The 19612-nt window shown below is 48.1% G+C and overlaps 3 protein-coding genes across 17 annotated transcripts in view; 2 read left to right on the top strand and 1 right to left on the bottom strand.

Moving 5' to 3' along the window:
- The first annotated feature begins 40 nt into the window (after positions 1 to 40).
- On the top strand, positions 41 to 3998 carry LOC114772380 (kelch-like protein 23). 2 transcript variants are annotated; one of them, XM_028965314.1, is made up of 4 exons: positions 41 to 218; positions 488 to 1702; positions 1789 to 1941; positions 3204 to 3378. In XM_028965314.1, exons 2-4 carry the CDS (start codon positions 493 to 495, stop codon positions 3224 to 3226), a joined length of 1386 nt encoding a protein of 461 aa, XP_028821147.1. In that variant the 5' UTR covers positions 41 to 218; positions 488 to 492; the 3' UTR covers positions 3227 to 3378. The 2 variants fall into 2 exon arrangements, with proteins under 2 accessions (XP_028821147.1, XP_028821146.1); XM_028965313.1 differs by having other exon boundaries at positions 44 to 218; positions 3148 to 3998.
- A 429-nt stretch (positions 3999 to 4427) lies between these two features.
- On the bottom strand, positions 4428 to 6220 carry LOC114772384 (methyltransferase-like protein 5). Of its 2 annotated transcripts, none has more exons than XM_028965319.1 (8): positions 6039 to 6220; positions 5502 to 5644; positions 5322 to 5436; positions 5052 to 5239; positions 4892 to 4974; positions 4761 to 4812; positions 4625 to 4674; positions 4428 to 4552 (listed from the first exon to the last, which is right to left on the bottom strand). In XM_028965319.1, the coding sequence occupies exons 2-8, from the start codon at positions 5599 to 5601 to the stop codon at positions 4511 to 4513; spliced, it is 630 nt and encodes a 209-aa protein (XP_028821152.1). In that variant the 5' UTR covers positions 5602 to 5644; positions 6039 to 6220; the 3' UTR covers positions 4428 to 4510. The 2 variants fall into 2 exon arrangements, with proteins under 2 accessions (XP_028821152.1, XP_028821151.1); XM_028965318.1 differs by having other exon boundaries at positions 5055 to 5239; positions 6057 to 6191.
- Positions 5089 to 19612, top strand: part of LOC114772375 (E3 ubiquitin-protein ligase ubr3-like) — a 32098-nt gene continuing 17574 nt past the window's right edge. For 5 of the 13 annotated variants that reach the window (XM_028965301.1, XM_028965300.1, XM_028965296.1 and 2 more), the window contains exons 1-24: positions 5089 to 6764; positions 6990 to 7129; positions 7425 to 7577; positions 7667 to 7810; positions 7887 to 7927; positions 8008 to 8074; positions 8148 to 8278; positions 8404 to 8641; positions 9381 to 9560; positions 10149 to 10282; positions 10695 to 10781; positions 10857 to 10922; positions 11322 to 11411; positions 12366 to 12494; positions 12577 to 12629; positions 12724 to 12857; positions 12941 to 13026; positions 13426 to 13567; positions 13984 to 14080; positions 15078 to 15219; positions 15532 to 15636; positions 16314 to 16484; positions 16802 to 16834; positions 18408 to 18853. In XM_028965301.1, the coding sequence (XP_028821134.1) occupies positions 6334 to 6764; positions 6990 to 7129; positions 7425 to 7577; positions 7667 to 7810; positions 7887 to 7927; positions 8008 to 8074; positions 8148 to 8278; positions 8404 to 8641; positions 9381 to 9560; positions 10149 to 10282; positions 10695 to 10781; positions 10857 to 10922; positions 11322 to 11411; positions 12366 to 12494; positions 12577 to 12629; positions 12724 to 12857; positions 12941 to 13026; positions 13426 to 13567; positions 13984 to 14080; positions 15078 to 15219; positions 15532 to 15636; positions 16314 to 16484; positions 16802 to 16834; positions 18408 to 18853 (3440 nt within the window). In that variant the 5' untranslated portion in view covers positions 5089 to 6333. The remainder of the gene's footprint in view (positions 6765 to 6989; positions 7130 to 7424; positions 7578 to 7666; positions 7811 to 7886; positions 7928 to 8007; positions 8075 to 8147; positions 8279 to 8403; positions 8642 to 9380; positions 9561 to 10148; positions 10283 to 10694; positions 10782 to 10856; positions 10923 to 11321; positions 11412 to 12365; positions 12495 to 12576; positions 12630 to 12723; positions 12858 to 12940; positions 13027 to 13425; positions 13568 to 13983; positions 14081 to 15077; positions 15220 to 15531; positions 15637 to 16313; positions 16485 to 16801; positions 16835 to 18407; positions 18854 to 19612) is intronic. The other 8 variants (XM_028965302.1, XM_028965299.1, XM_028965298.1 and 5 more) reach the window with 4 other exon arrangements.

Genomic DNA, 19612 nt, shown 5'->3' with positions numbered 1-19612 from the left:
ATTAGGATTAAACAAACCGCCCTGGTGGCAGAGAGCAGCGGCGCTCCCGGCCAGGCCAACATGGCCCTCCCTGCTCCTCCCTGCTCCTCCCTGCTCCGTCACGTCGCCGGCGTGGTGTACACAGAGACCAAAATAGGACGCGGCTCCGGGGCTAAATCCAGCCGCAGGCGGCCGGGGGGCTGCTGTTTAACCGGGACGGGAACCAGGCGCCGCCGCCGGTAAGTTCTTTTTTTTTTTTTTTTACGTTGTTCGTTGTTTTTATTTTAATTTCTTAAAAAATGCACTTAACCCTAACCCAAATTCAGAATCTACGCATCGAGTGAAAATCACACAATAAATAAATGGTGAAAAATGGATGTGTGTCGATCATTATCAAGTGAAGTCATGTAAATGCTGTGATGAATAAAATGTTGTTTTTTTATGAATTGGACCATCGGACGGTTTTAAATGGTCTTTTTCTCCCGTATCTCCGCACCGTTCGCTGTAGCCAGAATGTCCTCGAAAGGCCATGAGCTCTACACCTATGACTTCTGTGACGCCGCCCATCCGGTGGAGCTGCTGAACATGCTCAGGGCCTTCTACCTCGGGGACCTCTTCACGGACGTCAGTCTGAAATGCTCCTCAGGCCAGGTCTTCCACTGCCACAAAGTGGTGCTGTCGGGGCGCAGCGCGTACTTCAAGGTCATGTTCACGCTGGACATGCGAGAACGGTCCACTCAGCTCATCAGCCTGCCTGGCGTAGATGCCGACATCCTGGAGGCCTTGGTGAACTACGCGTACACGTCCAGCGTGAGCATCACCCAGACCAACGTCCAGAGCCTGCTGGAAGCCGCAGATCTGCTGCAGTTCAGTACGGTCAAGCGGGCCTGCGAGGAGTTCCTCGTCCGTCTCCTGGACGTGGACAACTGCCTGGGCATGCACGCCTTCGCTGAGCATCACGTCTGCCCAGCACTGGAGAGGGAAGCCAGGAGACTGATGTTCAGCCGCTTTGAGGAGCTCATTCAGCAGGAGGAGTTTCTGGAGCTGAACGTGAAAGAGCTGATATCCATCCTGTCTGCGGAGAACCTCAACGTGTGGAAAGAAGAGGTGCTTATAGAAGCCATTGTGAAGTGGATCGCCCACGATCCACCCAGTCGGGTGCATGATGTCCAGGACCTGCTCCAATCTGTTAAGCTGGAAATGGATGAAGGGTTCTTCAGGGCCGCCGTGGACATCCAGAAAGACGAGAAATCCCTCAGCTCGCTGATCCTCCACAGCCTGAAGAGCAGCAGCGAGGAGTTCACCCTGAGCTGCAGGAAGCTGGGCTCCAGCATGTACGTCATCGGAGGATACTACTGGCACCCGCTGTCTGAGGTGCACATGTGGAACCCCGCATCCAACACGTGGCTCCAGGGCAAGAGCATGCCCGACCACGCCAGGGAGAGCTACAGCGTCTCGCTGCTGGGCCCCAACATCTACGTGACGGGGGGCTACAGGTCGGAGACCATCGAGGCCCTGGGCGACGTCTGGATCTACCACGCGGACGCCGACGAGTGGACGGAGGGCCGACCCATGCTCACGGCCAGGTACTACCACTGCTCCGTGGCTCTGCGCGGCTGCGTCTACGCCATCGGGGGCTACCGCGCCGGGGCTCCTGCCCGCCAGACCGAGTTTTACGACCCGCTGAAGAAGGAGTGGTTTCCTGCGGCCGACATGATCCAGGGTAGGAACCCTCGCGTCCTCTTCCTCTGGTTAGATGCTGTGTATTTGGTGGAACCCACGTCTGCCATTAGTGTGTTTCTTCTAAAGGGGTGGGCAACGCCACAGCCTGCGCCATGAACGACACGATTTACGTGACGGGGGGGCACTACGGCCACAGGGGGAGCTGCACATACGAGAAGATCCAGGCGTACCAGGCCAACAGCAACGAGTGGAGCGTCGTCACCACGAGTCCTCATCCAGGTGACGTTTAAGATGACAGAGTCTTACTACTTTCGTACTAGTGGACAATTAGATCTAAAAAAAAAAATAGAATTCGGTGAATATTTTCCACCCCAACCAAGTTTTTACTGTATTAATTCAGACACTGGACACTTTTTTTTGATCGGCTTGTAATTCTGACTTTAACAGAACAATCCTTCTTGTTTGAATTCATTTTAAATGCACTAGTACATGTGTCACGTTCCTAAGTCTAGGGGCCTCAGAAACGCAACAAGGGTGTGGAGAGGAGGAGGTCCACTGTTACATATGCAACCAAACAAACGATACAAACAGTGCTTTTATTTACAGTGTGCTAACAGGTTCAATAAGACAGAGGACTCAGGACAGCTAACCAACATCAAAACCGCCTAAAGGAAGGGATGGATAACAGCAGGGATAACTAAAACACGTACAAGTTACCAAAAACGGCACATGACAGGCTAACAGCTAACAGGCTAACAACAAAGGGTCTATCACACAAAGAAACAAGAAACACGAATGAGATCCCCAACGGAGCTCCATGCAGATCTCCGTGGACCCTGGGGACCTCCCAAAAGCATAAGGGCCTAGCAGACCCTGGGGACCTCCCGAACAGGATCCGAAGTCTCTTTAAATAGGTGGAGGTGACCAATGGCAGATGGAGCTGGTAGGCCTCAACTCTTCCCACGAAGTCAACCCAAAAAACACAGCCAGACACACAGAACACGTGGGAGCATACGTCCAGGGACGTAACAACATGAATAACGCTTGCAATTTTTACACTGTATGTTTTTCTTTGCATTGAACTATAAGGAACTTTCTGCATTTAACTTTAGAGTTTTTCTACAGCAACAATGTTAATCTAATTCATTGTATTTACAGCATTTACCAGATGCCCTTATCCAGAGCGACTTACAATCAGTAGTTACAGGGACAGTCCCCCCCTGGAGACACTCAGGGTTAAGTGTCTTGCTCAGGGACACAATGGTAGTAAATAGGATTCGAACCCGGGTCTTCTGGTTCATAGGCGAGTGTCTAACCCGCTAGGCCACTACCACCCTTGCTCAGGGACACGATGGTAGTAAGTGGGATTTGAACCTGGGTCTTCTTCATAGGCGAGTGTGTTACCCACTAGGCTACCTCCACCTTCATTTGTATTACAAATGGCCTAAACAACATAAACAGAACTTCTATCTTTCTTTTTTTAAGAATACGGCCTCTGCTCTGTCTGCCTCAATAACAAGTTGTATCTGGTTGGCGGTCAGACGACCATCACGGACTGTTATGACCCCGAGAGGGACGAGTGGAGACAGATGTCCGTGATGAAGGAGAGGAGGATGGAGTGTGGCGCCGTCGTCATGAACGGCTGCATTTACGTCTCCGGGGGCTACTCCTACTCAAAGGGCACCTACCTGCAGAGCATGGAGAAGTACGACCCGGAGCTGGACACCTGGGAAATGGTGGGCAGCCTCCCCTCTGCTGCTCGATCCCACGGCTGCGTCGGCTTTTATGGCATTTAGAGTCGCACCAACGGGACCAAGGCGCTTACCGAACCTTCTGCTGCTTAATGGCACATGGAGATTCCTTATAGCCAACAGTCTTTTAAATACAGATTTTCTTCTGGAATGTGTGAAAATGTGGGCCACACAGTGGTCATGGGTTCGAGTCCCAGCTCTGGCCTTGTGTGTGTGGTGTATACACGCTCTCACCGTGTTGGCGCAGGTTTCCCCTCAACATCCAAAGGCCTGCACGCTAGATAAGCAGGCGACTTGCAGTTGTCCGTAGGTGTGTGTTTAATATGCGCCCTGTGCCAGGCTGGCGCCACGGCCCACGCCCGGTGTCCCAGGATGGGCTCCAGCTTCCGCAAGTTATGGAAAGTGAGTGCGTGATTGCCATGAATTTCCCCTATAATCTCCTTCAGTGAAATGATATGCACTGAATTGATTTAAGAGGGAAAGGAGCTCTGTGTATTGAATGATTAAAATGGAAATGAATGTATTCTTATGGGTATTAATGCAAAGATGGCATGGATTTGTGAATTAAATGTTTCCAGAACTGTTTTTGCATTTCATGCTCTATAAACACTGTACAAGATGTCCTTATCCAGAGCGCCTTACAGTCAGTAGTTACAGGGACAGTCCTCCCCTGGAGACACTCAGGGTTAAGTGTCTTGCTCAGGGACACAGTGGAAGTAAGTGGGGCTGAACCAGGGTCTTGTGGTTCATAGACGAGTGTTTGACCATCTAGTGTGAAAGTGAAGGTCATTGTGAGACACTGCAGCACAGCACACGGTGAAATGTGTCCTCTGTATTTAACATCACCCTCGGTGAGCAGTGACCAGCCATGACAGGCGCCCGGGGAGCAGTGTGTGGGGACGGGACCTTCATCAAGGGGACAACTGAACATCATGTACTAGCCTATTTTCCAATAGTGACAGAATAGAACAGAAGCAGAAACTCAATTTAAATCTTACTTAGAACACAAGACTGTTAAAAACAACAATTTCTTTATTACATTTTATTTACATTCCTTAGAAACCCTGCTTCTCATGTTATGGATCATGTTATGCATCTCATGTTATGGAGAACCGAATGAAGTCCACCTTGATGTCAACCTGCAATATGTAAAAAGATGGTTTAAGCTCCTGAATCATTTAAAATGCAACAAGATATACAAAAATCCTTACTGATTTCTTCTTATGAAACTTATATGATGCAGGCAAGTCATATCTCAGCTCTAAGAAAAAGAAAACACCACAAAGAAGAGCATTGTCATTATGAAGAAGTTCATTATTAATACTGCACCGATTTTCTAAATGTTACCTGCTATTACTTCCATTTTCACCTTCCAGTCATTTGCCTTCTTCTGTATGTGCTGAAACGAAGGTGTTAATGGTGAGAAAAGCTCGTGCCGAAGGAAGAGGGAAACGTGCGAGTGGCGTGCGGAGCCCTACTTCTCGCGTCGACGTCTTGTGTAGAGAATACACGGCTGTTCTCGCCATGCTTATGGCCGTCTGGAGGAACTGCATGTCTATGCCTTGGTATGGAGCAGAATTTCGCACGTCAGCATCACACATTCCGAATGTTCCGTGAAGGCCGGCTTCGTTCGCTCACCACCTTGGTTGTGCTTCGTCCCAAAGGGCGGATTCATGATGACCGTATCAAACGTCTTTTCGTGCACCATCGACCCAAGAGAAGACACATCACACTGGACCATCTCAACGTTGGCGAGCTCGAATTCCTCACAGTTCCTTTTAAAAACGTCCAGAGCGTCTTGGTCGATGTCGAAGCCCACACACAGCCTGGAGAAATGAGATGCAGCACAGTGTAAAGCATCAGCTCATTCTGCTGCAAACCACCATGTCCTCGGTTCGAAGCCCATACCCCGCACGGAGCACCGCAGCCCCGACGCTCAGGACCCCGCAGCCGCAGCCCAGGTCCGCCACCAACTTGCCCCTGACGTCGTCGAACGTGTTGTGGATGGTGAACAGCATGCATCCTGCAGAGACAGCGGCGTGAAGGCCAGCTCGGTGGCCCGGGGGAGCGGGCCGTGCGGCGGATTACCTGCGATGTGCGGCCCGGTAGGGTACTGCTCCAGCAGGACCTTCGGCGCCTCGAACACGTCCAGCTGCTGGAGGAGGCTCTCCAGCTCCTTCAGCTTCATCGCAACAGAGAAGGGTCTGGCACCAGCACGACTCTCCGCGGAGCTACGATGAAAACAGTCCGGGTGAAAATGTTACACACGGACAGGTTCCGACCGACGTGGACGTGCAATTAATAATGGCAATATTTACTAGGAAGGATAGACATAACAAGTACACGGATCGTATCGTTTTACCGAGGTCACCAGGCAGATAAGAAATATGTCATTGCACAACTGCTCAGCTATAATTAACTTCCAAGGTTGCTTGTACGTGAAATTATCCGACACATACAGCTGTCTCGTGTATATCCAGGGACTTTAGTAAAATTAGAAGTCCATGGTCACGAAAGTGTGAGGACAACACAAACACAGCCTCAAGAGTTCGCTGAACTGTTACGCTCTTGGTCATTTTCCGCGTTTCGTTTGCTCAAACGTAGTTAAATAATCTTCTTCTTTACCCGTGTTTTCTTCTTTACCGTGTTTGCATTAAAATGTCGTTTGTCGCTTTCATTTCGAACCTCGATTGGTCTAAACAATCCGTGTCGATCTGGTGAACCGAGTCGAAAGATTCGACTCGCTCAGAAGCGGCTCCACCGGCCGCCGTAAAGTATCGCGAGAAAAAACGGGAACGCGGCAAGCGAGAGCCAACGGAGCGACGATGCGCCTGCTTATCGCAACATATCGCGAGAGAACACGAGAGCACGGCGACAAGACAACAAAAATAAATTGGGCACAACAACTCCAGAGTTCACCATGGCGGCGTCGACGCAGCGCCGGGACAAGAAGACGACGGCCGCGCTGCTGAAGACGGAGCTGGCCCGGACTGACAACAGCTCCGGCGTCCGGGGGCTCCAGGAGCTCCTCGACGCCGTCCTCAGCCCCGAGGAGTCCGCGGCGGACGCCGAGGCCCTGGACTGGTGCAAGCACCTGCTGGCGGGAGGGGACAGCTTCGAGGACTTCTGCAAGACGGTCCGCTCGTACGACAACGCCGCCCTGTGCGGCCTGGTGTGGACCGCCAACTTCGTGGCGTACCGCTGCCGGACGTGCGGCATCTCGCCGTGCATGTCGCTGTGCGCCGAGTGCTTCAACCACGGCGACCACACGGGCCACGACTTCAACATGTTCCGGAGCCAGGCCGGCGGGGCCTGCGACTGCGGGGACAGTAATGTCATGCGGGAGAGCGGGTAGGGTCGTGTCCCCAGGAGCGTTCCTGCTTTGTTCATGTGTAATTAACGGCCAGCTAATCTTTTTAAATAATAATAATAATGACGCCGCGCTGTCCCCTAACTGTCGCTACCAAAACATGACTAAACAATGGCAGGGTCACACACACACACACACACACAGCGGGCTGTAACTAAGGGACATGGCAGCAGGCTTTTACCCTGTAAACGTGTCCCATCTGGCAGGTTCTGTCGGCGGCACCGATTAAAGACCGGCGAGGACGTCCCTTCAGTCCCGAGGGAGCTGCTGCTGATGTCGGAGATGGTCCTTCCGCGCTTCATCATCTGCATCATACAGCACCTGAGGGACGGCTACGCCGAGCCAGGTACGGGCTACGATTCTGGAGTGGTGGGACCTTTTAAAGAGGGCTGGTAGTAGCCTAGTGGGTATGAACCAGAAGACCCAGGTTCGAATCCCACTTACTGCCAGCGTGTCCCTGAGCAAGACACTTAACCCTAAATTGCTCCAGGGAGACTGTCCCTGTAACTACTGATTGTAAGTCGCTCTGGGTAAGGGCGTCTGATAAATGCTGTAAATGTAAATGTAAAGATTTAGGGCTCAGTCTGTTTTTTTTTTTTTTTTTTTTTTTTTTATCTTCGTGCTCTTATCTACAAACCCAGATGGATCATCTGAGCGGGATCTGCAGAAGGTACTTCAACAGCTGGAGCTCCACATCTCCTTTCTAGAAGAGCTGACTAAGATGGGCGGGGCCATGAGAACCGTCCTGACCAAGATCCTGACCAATCAGCAGACGTTCAGAGAACTGAGCATGGGTACGTGTCGTAACTTCTGGAATTGTGAGCTTCCATGTGCCGTTTCGTTGCCGTTTCGTACATATTTTATTAATGTTACCCAAACTCAGGCCAGGAAGAGAACGTGTATGCAAAGAGGAACTATGAGAAGTACCTGTCGGCTCTGAGGAGCTCTGGATTGGCCTCCGTGGAGGAGAAGGGGGCGTCGGCTGACAGCGGCTCAGGGGGCGGAGCCGCGGCCCTCGGCTCACTGGGTGAGAATTATTTTACTGAAATGTGAAATTTTGCGGCTGTGCGGCTTTTAAATGACATTTTCTCAACGTTTTTCAGGAGCCACCGCTGCAGCCAGCCCAGATCCTTCCAGCAAGGAGGTACTTGTGCAGAGCAGGTCTCGGAATGTTGCCTGTATGTCATGCGTTAGTTGGACCAACCAGTGTGTCTCCTGTCCCAGGAGGACCAGTACGGCGGCCAGAACGTCGGCCAGAGGAAGAGGGTGAAGCTGACCAGCAGTACCAAAGGCAAGACATGTCACCCGACCTCACTGCTTCATGTCCCATCTACTGTCTTACCACCTCTGTCTCGCTTCCCCAGATCCGTCCATTATGGACACTCTGAAGCATAAGTGTTTTTTAGAGGAACTGCTCTTCTGGACGATAAAGTATGAGTTTCCTCAGAAGATGGTCACTTTTTTACTCAACATGTTACCTGACCAAGACTACAAGGTATTTATTTAGGTATTTATAAGGTATAGTTCTTAAGAATAGAATGGTCACCTAATTTCTTGAATCCTGCATAGTAACTGATGCCCAATGCCATGGAATTCCCGTCTCGCTCCTCTCCTTCCCAGATCACCTTCACTAAAACATTTGTTCAGCATTACGCGTTCATCATGAAGACCCTGATGAAGAGTCACGAGTCCGACACCATGTCCAATCGCATCGTCCACATCAGCGTTCAGCTTTTCAGCAACGAGGAGCTGGCGCGCCACGTCACCGAGGAGTGCCAGCTGCTCGACGTCATGGTCACCGTCCTGCTGTACATGATGGAGAGCTGCCTTATTCGGAGTGAGCTCCAAGGTCAGGGAGGCAAGTGCTGGACAAATTCCTTTATTAATGTCCAGTACTTCTGAAATGTTGCTATGTTATTGTAGTCTGTCATGCCCATATAATCATATTATTATTAGTATTATTAATTTAAGTATTTACCACGATAAATCAAATGTGTTTTGCTGCATAGAAACCAAACCTGGAGTCATAATTCGTAGGGGTGTGTATTGGCAAGGATCTCCCGATACAATACGATTATTCCACCATATTTTGTGATACTGTACGTATTGCGATACTCTACGGCTGACTGAAAATGTGCCGTGTGCGACCTGGCTGGACCACATTACATTAATACAACATAACGCAGAATTTAATTTTGACTAAACTTGTATACAAAAATATCGACACACCCCACTAATAATCAGTTTGCAGTTTTTGTTTGTCATTTCTATAACTCTACAGTTGCAGCACATTTAACCCTCCATAACCAAAGCCGCGTAATGTGCTGCCTCAGCAGAGCATTAGACAGGCGGGTGTCGCCGTTGCACAACTTCACCCGCGCAGATTCTCTAAAGCTGTCAATGTTTCCAAATGTTGTCCGCGCTTCTGGAACTAAGATGCTCTGTTCATCCCGTTGGACCCGACTCAGAGGTCCCGCTGGTGACTTAAACATTACGCGCTGCGGCCTCCTGTTTCTCCAGGTTACGTAACGTAAGACCCGTTGAAAAGAGTCTTTCCTGTGCCTTCAATAACCGAGCCACGTTTCTTTTTCCCTCAGACGAACAGAACAGCCACCACGTGGTGGTCAACTGCGGCGAGGCTCTTCTCAAGAACAACACCTACTGGCCTTTAGTTAGCGATTTTATTAATATTCTCTCACACCAAAGTGTAGCAAAGAGGTTCCTGGAGGACCACTCCCTGCTCATGCTGTGGATGAGCTTCGTGTCCTTCTTTCAAGGTCAGTCACCGCGGTCACGGTCTCACACCGAGGGTGGCCAATCGCAGCTTTTTACACTTTACAGAAATAAAACACAAGAAAATATATGTTGTGACTGTAAATATGCAATGTGCAAAATAAGGTCATAGGTCAAGGACGTGAAATTTTTTTGGAAAAGCGTTTTTCTTTTTCCCAAATTGGCCTGGACCAGACTGACCTCCTCGAAAAAAGGGTTTGACCCTTGTTGTACCTGCCCCACAGTTCCAGATCTACTACGCCGAGTGATGGATATTTTTAGGCACACGGGGGAGCCGGGTTGCATTAAGATGCAGCCGTGTAGTCCACCGCGACACTAACTGACCAGGTCTGAAAGCGGTGGTCTCAGGCTGTGGGGCCGGAACAGAGGTCCGTTTCAGGGGTTTGTTTTATTCATTAGATCAGTGTCTCGGGACGTCGGGGAAGTCTGGGTCGTCTTGTTTCCTCGGTTGTTGCTATAAATAGCAGTGTGGCCCAGAGTGTCCTCTTACCGCGGCAGCATCCTGGCCGTCTGACACGAGTCGCGATTGATTCTCCGTTTGAAATGGACTTTAGAAGACGCTCTTTTGGCAGGGATGAACCTGAACAAGCGGGAGCTGAACGAGCACGTGGAGTTCGAGTCGCAGACGTACTACGCAGCATTCGCCGCCGAGCTGGAGGCCTGCGCCCAGCCCATGTGGGGTCTGCTGACGCACTGCAAAGTCAAAGTACGAACAAACCACAACCCACGGTGTCTGGCTCATCCGAGCAATGCCATTCTAGAAAAATCTAAAGGCCTGAGATTCTACCTCAGATTCTGTCTAAAGCGATTTCTTTATTGCTGAAGAAATGACGCTGTGCATGCAGTTCCCTGTATGTATGTTTGGTCTGAAAAGCGAAATATACGGTGCCAGACCAAAGCTCGGGCCGTTTAATGGCAGACTTGCAGTTTGAAAACATGAGAGATTTCGAAATGCTGCTCAGAGCAGTGTTTAGTATTTAGTTGATGATCCACTTTGATCTGATTAGCTTGCAAATGCATGTTTGGAATCACTGTGTTAAAAAGGCCAGAAAGAAACCCGGATCTTGTTCATAACCCTGCGTTTTTATAGATCCTGGTGTGTTTTTCCTCCTCCGCAGGAAACGCAGGATTACACAAAAACCGTAGTTCGCTACTGCCTGGATGCTCTGCAGATTTGGTTCGACAACATCGGCTTTGTGGACGAGGTACTGTGCTGTGTGTGCTGGGGTTATTTGCTGGCGTTCATCTTTAAAGCCATTTTTGTCCGTTTCTCCATTTAGCCGGCGCCCAATCAGGTGACGTTTCACCTACCGCTCCACCGCTATTATGCCATGTTTCTCAGCAAGGTATGGTTCTCTATATTCATGGCGTAGCACAATGATAATATGTGTGTATATATGTATTAGAGGTGTGAACCTTCACTGGTCTCACGATTCAATTCAATTACGATGATCACGATGCAGCTCGTTCATTTTTATACTTCACATTATGTTTTCAAATACGTCAGTGAGTTGAGAGTTAAGTCCTCGTTCACACGGCAACGTCATTATGATATTATGTTCTGCATCGATTATGATCTTCATTTCAACACCCCTAGTATGTATGTATGTATGTGTTTTTTTTTTTTGTGTGTGTGTGTGTGTGTGTGTATCTATATACAAAAACTCTGTAGCAGTACATCAATCTTCACACATATCTAAACATATCTTAATATCTAAACATAAACATCACCGTGCATATTTCAGGGGGTGAAGTGCCAAGGGCTGGACCTGGATAGTCTGCTCCCAGATCAAGAGACGCTGATGAAGATCATGGTCCACCCACTTCAGATTCAGGTAGAGTGCTTCTGTTGCAGCGGTATTACAAAAGCAGTGTGTGAAGTGATAATCGTTGTGATAGACTGCGGCGCAGCACACGTGCACACAGTGAATGGTGTCCTCTGCTTTTAACCATCACCCTTGGTGAGCAGTGGGCAGCCATGACCGGCACCCAGGGAGCAGTGTGTGGGGACAGTGTCTTGTTCAGGACTCGACCCGGCAACCTTCTAATTACGGGGCCACTTCCTTAAACGCCTAAGCCACCACTGCCCCTACCTTGACCTACGTGGCACCTTGATTGCTCGGGATTTGAACCCACAACCTTCTGATTCAATTTCCGAGCATGTTTTCCTGACAAGTTGGGCCTTATCAGGGCTCTTAGTTTTGTAAACTCAAAATTCTATAGAAATCGAACGTGAATTGCTGGTGTCGTCCTCTTGTAAGTCGCTTTGGATAAAAGCGTCTGCAAAGTAAAGTAAAGTAAAGTGATTACGAGTCCGCTTCCTCACCGCCTTGGCCAACCACTGCCCACCAACCTAGATATGTATTACACTTCTGCTAAGTAAAGTAAAGTAAAGTAAAGTGATTACGAGTCCGCTTCCTCACCGCCTTGGCCAACCACTGCCCACCAACCTAGATATGTATTACACTTCTGCTAAGTAAAGTAAAGTAAAGTAAAGTGATTACGAGTCCGCTTCCTCACCGCCTTGGCCAACCACTGCCCACCAACCTAGATATGTATTACACTTCTGCTAAGTAAAGTAAAGTAAAGTAAAGTAAAGTGATTACGAGTCCGCTTCCTCACCGCCTTGGCCAACCACTGCCCACCAACCTAGATATGTATTACACTTCTGCTAAGTAAAGTAAAGTAAAGTAAAGTAAAGTGATTACGAGTCCGCTTCCTCACCGCCTTGGCCAACCACTGCCCACCAACCTAGATATGTATTACACTTCTTTTTTCACTTTTCACAGGCAAGTCTGTCTGAGATCCACAGTAACATGTGGGTGAGAAACGGCTTGCAGATTAAAGGACAGGCAATGACCTACGTCCAGTCCCACTTCTGCAACTCCATGATTGACCCAGACATCTACCTGCTGCAGGTAACCTGCCACAGACTTGTAGCTTTGTGGCGGGCAGCTAACACGGCTGTCATGATGTTGAACTCGGGATGTGTCTTCGCAGGTCTGTGCCTCTCAGCTGGATCCAGATTACTTCATTTCGTCAGTGTTTGAAAGGTACCCTCGACTTTCTCTGTTGCCCGTGTGGGTGTCTGCAGATGCGTGAACACCGCGAGAACTTCAGCGGTGGCCTTTTTAAACGAACCTGCAGGTTTAAAGTTGTGGATTTGCTGACCATGGCCTCTCAGCACCAGAACAACGCGCTGGACTCTGAGCAGGAGCGGCCCATGCTGGAGGGAGCCCTCACCTTCCTCGTCATACTGTGCAGCCTTCGCCTGCACCTGGGTAGGAGGGGACGAGCGTCTCGCCGCTTTTTCATTTTCGCACCTGACCTTGCGTTTACAGCGCCGTTACGTCCCCTCTCTCAGGTATGTCCGATGACGAGATCCTCCGAGCTGAGATGGTTTCCCAGCTGTGCATGAATGACCGCACCCACAGTGCCCTTCTTGACCTTGTATCCTTAGTCTTATATTAATAATAATTAATAATCATTTTTTAACAACTGTGCAAAAATAAAATGACTAGCAGAAGTTCCTGCTTTTTTCGTGTCTGGTTTTCCTGTCCTGTAAAATATATTGGATTTATTTTTACATTTTTGCTTACCTGTTGGTCTATGTTATCTGTTCTAATCACTATTATCCATGGACTCGTTTTGTGGCTGTAAACCTCGAATCGTCTGGAACGTAGTACAACCATTGTACTACTGAACTCTAAAATCCTCTGGACGTTGGAGTAGCTTTGTTTTCACAATGTGTACGTTTAAAGCTACCGCCGTAGAGAGGAACCCGCATCCGTCTCACTTTGGTCCCACATATGTAGGTTTGCATGTTCTCCTTGATGAGTTCTCCAACAGATACCGGAGAACCCCAACCCCAAGAGCGGCATTGTGCCAGGCAGTTGCAGCTTTGAGGAGATGCTGTCGGCTGTAGCGGATTTTAAAGCACCCGTGTTCGAGCCCGGGGGCTCCATGCAGCAGGGAATGTACACACCGAAAGGTAAAAGCACTCCACTGCCAGACAATGCCAGTGAACACCAGACGTGCTTTACAAGATAAAAGCATTTTTGGATGTGCACCAGACTATTCATTAGCTTGTTTTACCTCCCGAGAGCCTGAAGAGGGCAGTGGTGTGCTGCGTTTGGTGGAATTATAGACCCCCTTGTGTTTTTTGGTCTTTTTCTGCCTCGTTATTGCCCTGTCCTGTCTGCATTCTGCAACCTGATGTTTCTACTGTAGGCTGTGCACTTAGCGCGGTTTTTGTAGTTTACTGACCTCCGGTTCTCTGGCATCCTCTAATGTGACCAAAACGCATCTGTGCCAATGGGAGGTTGTTCGTGTTTATTGCCACTTGAGGGCAGTTGAGCACAACATTGTGCAAGAAAAGCTGAAAAATGCCGCTCTCTTGCCCTGCAGCTGAAGTTTGGGAGAAGGAGTTCGACCCCATCATGGTGATTCTGCGCACGGTGTATCGGAGGGACGTGCAGTCGGCCATGGACCGATACTCTGCATTGTGAGTCATTTCGGGGATATGGATGAATCCAGTCCTTCATGTGCGTGGGTTTAGTAATATATTTACTTCATGTTGCTGGAAAGAAAAAGGAAAAAACAATGTTCTACAAGGTCACGGTTCACACCTGACCTTCAGGACCTCCAAAGCTCAGATGCTCTCAGGTAACACAGCCTGGTTCCAATTAGCTGACTGTCAGGGATGATCAATATTTTCAGGCCTGGGTCTAATAGAAGTGGTGGGGAAAAGCTTTCCATATTCCATCCGCTTTGTGCTGGGCTGAAGAAAGACGGATGTGAGCGTTCTCCTGAAGTTGATTTATTGTCTGGCTGTTCACTGAAATAGTATAGTCCATTCCATTTTTCGTCCAGAGCTCAATTCATGTATTTATTTTGCCAAATTCAAAAGGGTCCCTATTTAAAAACAACAATTTATGTCCCATTGATAATAAGCTATTTAAGTCTATTTTGATCAGGTTTGTCTCATTATAAATTAAAAAACACTGAATGCACTGCTGCAATATTACCAGATGCAAGTTTCCAGCACATTTAAATTTCAAAACCTTTCAGCTGGTTTGCATCCATGCAGTCTTTTTACTTGGTGATTTTGTTTAATGTTCTGCACTTCTGCATTTTGTAAAAATGGTAATGTTTTTAATTCCAACCATCCTGGCTGAACTTGAATTCTTCCGCCGTTTAAAGGAAGAGCAGCCTGCCATGTAGGGCGGAGTTTTATCTCTTGTAAGGACGTTTCCTCCATCAGCACTGGATGGCACGTTTCTGTGCACTGTCACGATGATGGCCTGCCTGTCAGACGGAACAGAATAGAGGACCTGTTGTCCTTTAAATGTTAATGGGGTCAATGATGGTGCCGAACCTTCGCCATAATGTTTGTCTAAATATTTCCATTGCTACAGTGACTTATGCCTTTTTTTATTGTTTAATATGTTCTTACGGTGTTCTGTTCAGTGCTTCAGATGTCTTGTCGTGTGTTGGTACAGTTTAAAGCAATCTGGAATTCACTCCGGGAACCCGTGGCCGCCTTACAAAGAGCGGACGGCTCTCCACCCGTGCTACGAGGGCTTGGTCCGGCTGCTGCACTGCAAGACGCTGCACATCGTCATTTTCACCCTGCTTTACAAGGTGCATCTTCCCTCTGCGGTGACCCATGCCGTTCCTTTTTATTGCAGAGGGTGCCAGGAATCCATTTATAAACCGAATATTTCGTATCAGGAGAAAAAACAAAGTAACAGCAGCTTTGCATTTTCATTTTGAATTCTTTTTTTTTCTTTCGCCACAGCAGTTCCCTGCTTTAGTCTGGGTCGTTACACCTCTCATTACCCACCACGCTTTGGCCAACATTCACACAGCATGCTTACCTGACTGGATGTTAAAGCTCTAAAGGATGGAATTTTGAGTTTTCATGCAACGTGTGTGTGTCTGTGTGTGCTTCAGATCTGGATGGACCATCAGAACATGTCTGAACACGTGCTGTGCATGGTGCTGTACCTGATAGAACTTGGCCTGGACAGCCAGGTGCAGGATGGGCCTGGTGAGGAGGTACAGTGCTTTTCACTCATTTTACAGGTGGCTTACTATCAATCAATCATCAAACGTTATTTATGCAGCGCTTTTTACAATGAACATTGTCACAAGGCGCCTAACAATAGAACAGCGGCTCAAGGCCCCAACTGAAAAAGGTGGGCAAAGGTGGCAAGAAAAAACTTGATAAAGGACAAAACCTTGAAAAGAACCAAGTTGGCACCCAGTTCCTCCTCTGGTCAGCACTGGCTCACCGTGGGACACTAGGCGTCTTACACCAGACACTAGACTAGTTCCGGGGAAGGTCAGACAGTCTGTAAAGGATACACCTCATGCACCGCTGGTTTCATGAGAATTGACGTGCAGGTTATCAATTTTAGTGTTGGTAGTGGTGTGGGGGGGTATTAGGAGTGTAGAGAATGGAAAGAAACAGAGGAGAAAGGTAGGTGATGGACACTGTGCTACACCTGGGCGTGCCACATAGGCAACTCATTAAATCCTCCATAACCAGAAAGTAGGGGGTTTAAGAGCTGTTATTCATGCCTACGGTTAATCTTGGGGTCAGAAATAATTACAGGTTAACATAAAAGTCTGTGAGGGCTGTCAATTTCTCCTCTCCAACATACAAAACTAGTAGTTGTTTCTCATTATCTGCTCAGTAAATCTGGCCTTTAATGTGGTGTAATGTGGTCCAGGTACCCTGCATTGAGGAGAACTGCCATGACAGCTGGTTCCCCAGCACCAACCTCCTCGCCAACCTTCACCACGTCATCAACTACGTGCGGGTGAGGGTCCCTGAGACGGCCCCCGAGGTGAAACGAGAACCTCCACCAAGCACCAGTGAAGACACCTCCACGTTCAGCCAGGTCTTTATTCACAACAGATGACATGCTGCCTAGTCCAAGGCGGCCCAAAGTATACATTTGCATCAAAACACAATTGCATATATTGACGAGCACATAATATATTATGCATTGTGCATTTAAGAAATGATTCCAGAAATTGATCGTCCATCTGTGAGTTCAGGTTCCGTTCCTTTGTCCTGATTTTTTTTTTTTGCTTTTGAGGAGTGTGGAGATCTGATTGCTGAGATGAGATGCCCTGGCGGTGTGTGTGTGTGTGTGTGTGTGTGGGTTTGGTTGTTCTTCACTGTGGTCTGTGGTTTTGTTTTGTTTTTTTGCAGAGCTCCAGGCGCCTGTCGGGGAATTGGAGAGAGGTAGCTGATACTGTGTCTGCCTTGTCCTCAGTTACTGTGATGTTTAGTGATCAGGAGGCCATCTTTTGACCTTCTCCTCATATGGTGTATAACATCTGCTAAGTGCTTAGCGGTGTGTGTGTGTGTGTGTGTGTGTGTGTGTGTTTCATTTGAGCCAGACTCATAAATCCTGACAATTGTTCTGAGCTAGCCTGCTTTGATCTGGAGCCTTGTACCTTCAGAGTGCTCAGACTAATTAAGTGTTAAATGCAGTGTTTGGGTGAGGCCCGTTCTTAACCGCATGTCAGCCTGATTGATGCTGCTGTGGCCACGCCGTGACGGATGGGCGTTTAACAGCTCCCCGGTCGGGTCAGGTCAATGCTCTGCTCATCAGACATATTTCACATTAACCGCTCCTCCGCATACGGGCCGCTTCTCCAAGGATGTCTGGCTTCATAATCGCAGATCAGTTGGATGCTTGAAGGATCTGCCACCTCGGAGAGAAATATAGCCACCACAGAACATGTCAGAGTAAACATGGCTGTACTTTATTCCTGGATTCTGATGCTCCACAGACTATACCAGGGGTGTCATTAGAAGTGATTTCGAAGTGTCTAGTGTTAGTAGGGTCATGATCCCCACAAAAACCAGATCCAGCCAATATAACCAGCCCAGTATAATCACATTCTGATTTAATAAATAAATGAATCATCTTGTATTAAGGACTTCCTACATTCATTAAAAGACTGGAAAAAGACATGGAATTTGAAAAGAGAATTTTCATTTAAAACTAGCTCAGTTTTAATTTTCATTTAAAACTAGCTCAGTTCTATAATATTTTTGCTTCCATACTCCAGAACTACAAGTCATGTAAATCTATGCCCGGACTTATGCCCTATTTTACTTGGGCTTGGGCTGTGCATGCTTGGAGGAAGAAACACTGTTAAGCTGTTCAGGGTTTTCAGAAGGGTAGTTTAAAAATATTTTGGGGAATTTCATTTCAACCGTTCATGTTTTGAGGGGCATGTGGCCAGTTATTGGTGTGATTCAGCGTTCATCACATCATGGGCTACTCGTCTGATTGTGCTAGTGGATTTTTTTTTACAGAAAAACGGTGTTCTGGAATTTACGCCGTTTGTTTATTGTAAAATACCACAATTTTAGAAAAAGTGCCGAACTGTGGCTGCATTGCCATTTCGTATATTCGACTCATGACTAGCAGAATCTTTCTCTGTTTACGATTGTTTTGTGAAGATGCTGTCTTCATCATGGCAATATCTCCATCTTGTGTTGAAACAAAGAAACAAGGAAATATTTCAATATATTTTTGGTTGTAGCGGAGGGGAAATATCCTATTAAAATCAATGCACAAGGACCCAAGATACTGTTATTTTGTTACAAAAATAATGTCAATGGAGAGGAGGGCATTTTATACTTTGTAGGTCTTGAATGAAAGTCAGTTCATGTGTTTTTTGTGCTTGAAATAACCCCGAACACTTTTATTTGCATGTGTGAAAATCCATTTTTATCTGTAGTCCTTTCTTGACTGGCAACTTTCCTTTTGGTGTGTGTGTGTGTGTGTGTGTGTGTGTAGAACCTGAGGGAAGCCCAAGTCTTCAGTTTGGTTGCAGAGAGGAGGAAGAAGTTCCAGGAGATCATCAACCGCAGCAGTCGGGAGGCCAGCCAGGCAGTGCGGCCCAAGAGCTCAGCCTCTCGCTGGCTCCCGCCCGGCACACAGCCCCAGCTGGTGACCGAGATCCTGGAGATCCGCGAGAGCATGCTGTCTCTTCTGGTCAAGCTCCACCAGAAGCTGTCGGCCAGACAGAACTCTCTGTCGGACGTCTGGCTGGAGCAGCCCCACGCTGAGCGCCTGGCCCACGGTGACGGCATCACCGCCATCGAACGCATCCTGGCCAAAGCTGCCACCCGGAGTCGCCAGAGCAAGCGCTGCATCCAGGAGATCTGCGGCAAGGTGTGTCCACCAGTTCCCCCCAAAAAGAGCAGCCCCTCTGACAAGAAGACCATGGATAAGGAAGAGAGGTAGGTTATTATATTTTCACAGATGTAATATATGCAAAGCGGTTTTAGGGAGTGGAAGGAGAACCCGCCTCTGAAGAACTTTAACCGTATTAGACGAAGAGCAAAATGAAGAAGAGTCCACTGTCGCCCTCATTGTTCTTTAATGATGATGAAACGTAGGTGGAAAGACTCCATAATGATCCGTTAATTTATCTTTCTTCTGAAAGTGAAGTGGTTGTCATTGTGAAGCACAGCACATGGTGTCACAGTTAAACGTGTCCTCTGTATTTAACCATCACCCTTGGTGGTAGTAGCCTAGTGGGTAACACACTCGCCTATAAATCCCACTTACTACCATTGTGTCACTGAGTGTCTCCAGGGGGGGACTGTCCCTGTAAATACTGATTGTAAGTCGCTCTGGATAAGGGCGTCTGGTAAATGCTGTAAATGGAAATGGTGAACATTGGCAGCCATGACAGGCGCAGTGTGGGGGGACCATACCTTGCAGGCTAGGCCACCACTGTCCTCCTTTTTATTTATTTATTTACTTACTTATTTCTTTTTTAAAGAGAAAGAAATATATTCTGGACTAGTAGCGAATAAAGATGCCAAGGAGACGAGGGAGAGCACACATGGACAGGGAAGTGATGGGAAGTGAGAATGATGGTGGGTCCGGCCCTGACGACGCCCGTCCCTGAGCGGCTGGGCTGTGGCGCTGCTGTCAGAATATATTTCTGGGTTCTTATTAGCAGACTCTATTTACAGCCAAGCACTAAGCTC

Source organism: Denticeps clupeoides, unplaced genomic scaffold (genome assembly GCF_900700375.1).
Source record: "Denticeps clupeoides unplaced genomic scaffold, fDenClu1.1, whole genome shotgun sequence".
NCBI classification, from domain to species: Eukaryota; Metazoa; Chordata; class Actinopteri; order Clupeiformes; family Denticipitidae; genus Denticeps; species Denticeps clupeoides.
Note: the sequence above shows the minus strand (reverse complement) of the source record. Positions and strands in the feature narration are given on the sequence as shown.

Bases quoted from the DNA above. Each gene is read 5' to 3' on its own strand.
- LOC114772384 (XM_028965318.1), bottom strand. From the start codon at position 6,091: ATGAAAGCGACAAACGACATTTTAATGCAAACACG. The intron at 5,240-5,321 runs GTATGGGCTTCG...TCATTTCTCCAG, and splicing joins GCTGCGGTGCTCCGTGCGGG to GCTGTGTGTGGGCTTCGACA. The intron at 4,553-4,624 runs GTAAGGATTTTT...TACATATTGCAG, and splicing joins AGTTTCATAAGAAGAAATCA to GTTGACATCAAGGTGGACTT.
- LOC114772380 (XM_028965313.1), top strand. From the start codon at position 493: ATGTCCTCGAAAGGCCATGAGCTCTACACCTATGACTTCTGTGACGCC. The intron at 1,703-1,788 runs GTAGGAACCCTC...TTTCTTCTAAAG, and splicing joins TGCGGCCGACATGATCCAGG to GGGTGGGCAACGCCACAGCC. The intron at 1,942-3,147 runs GTGACGTTTAAG...TCTTTTTTTAAG, and splicing joins CACCACGAGTCCTCATCCAG to AATACGGCCTCTGCTCTGTC.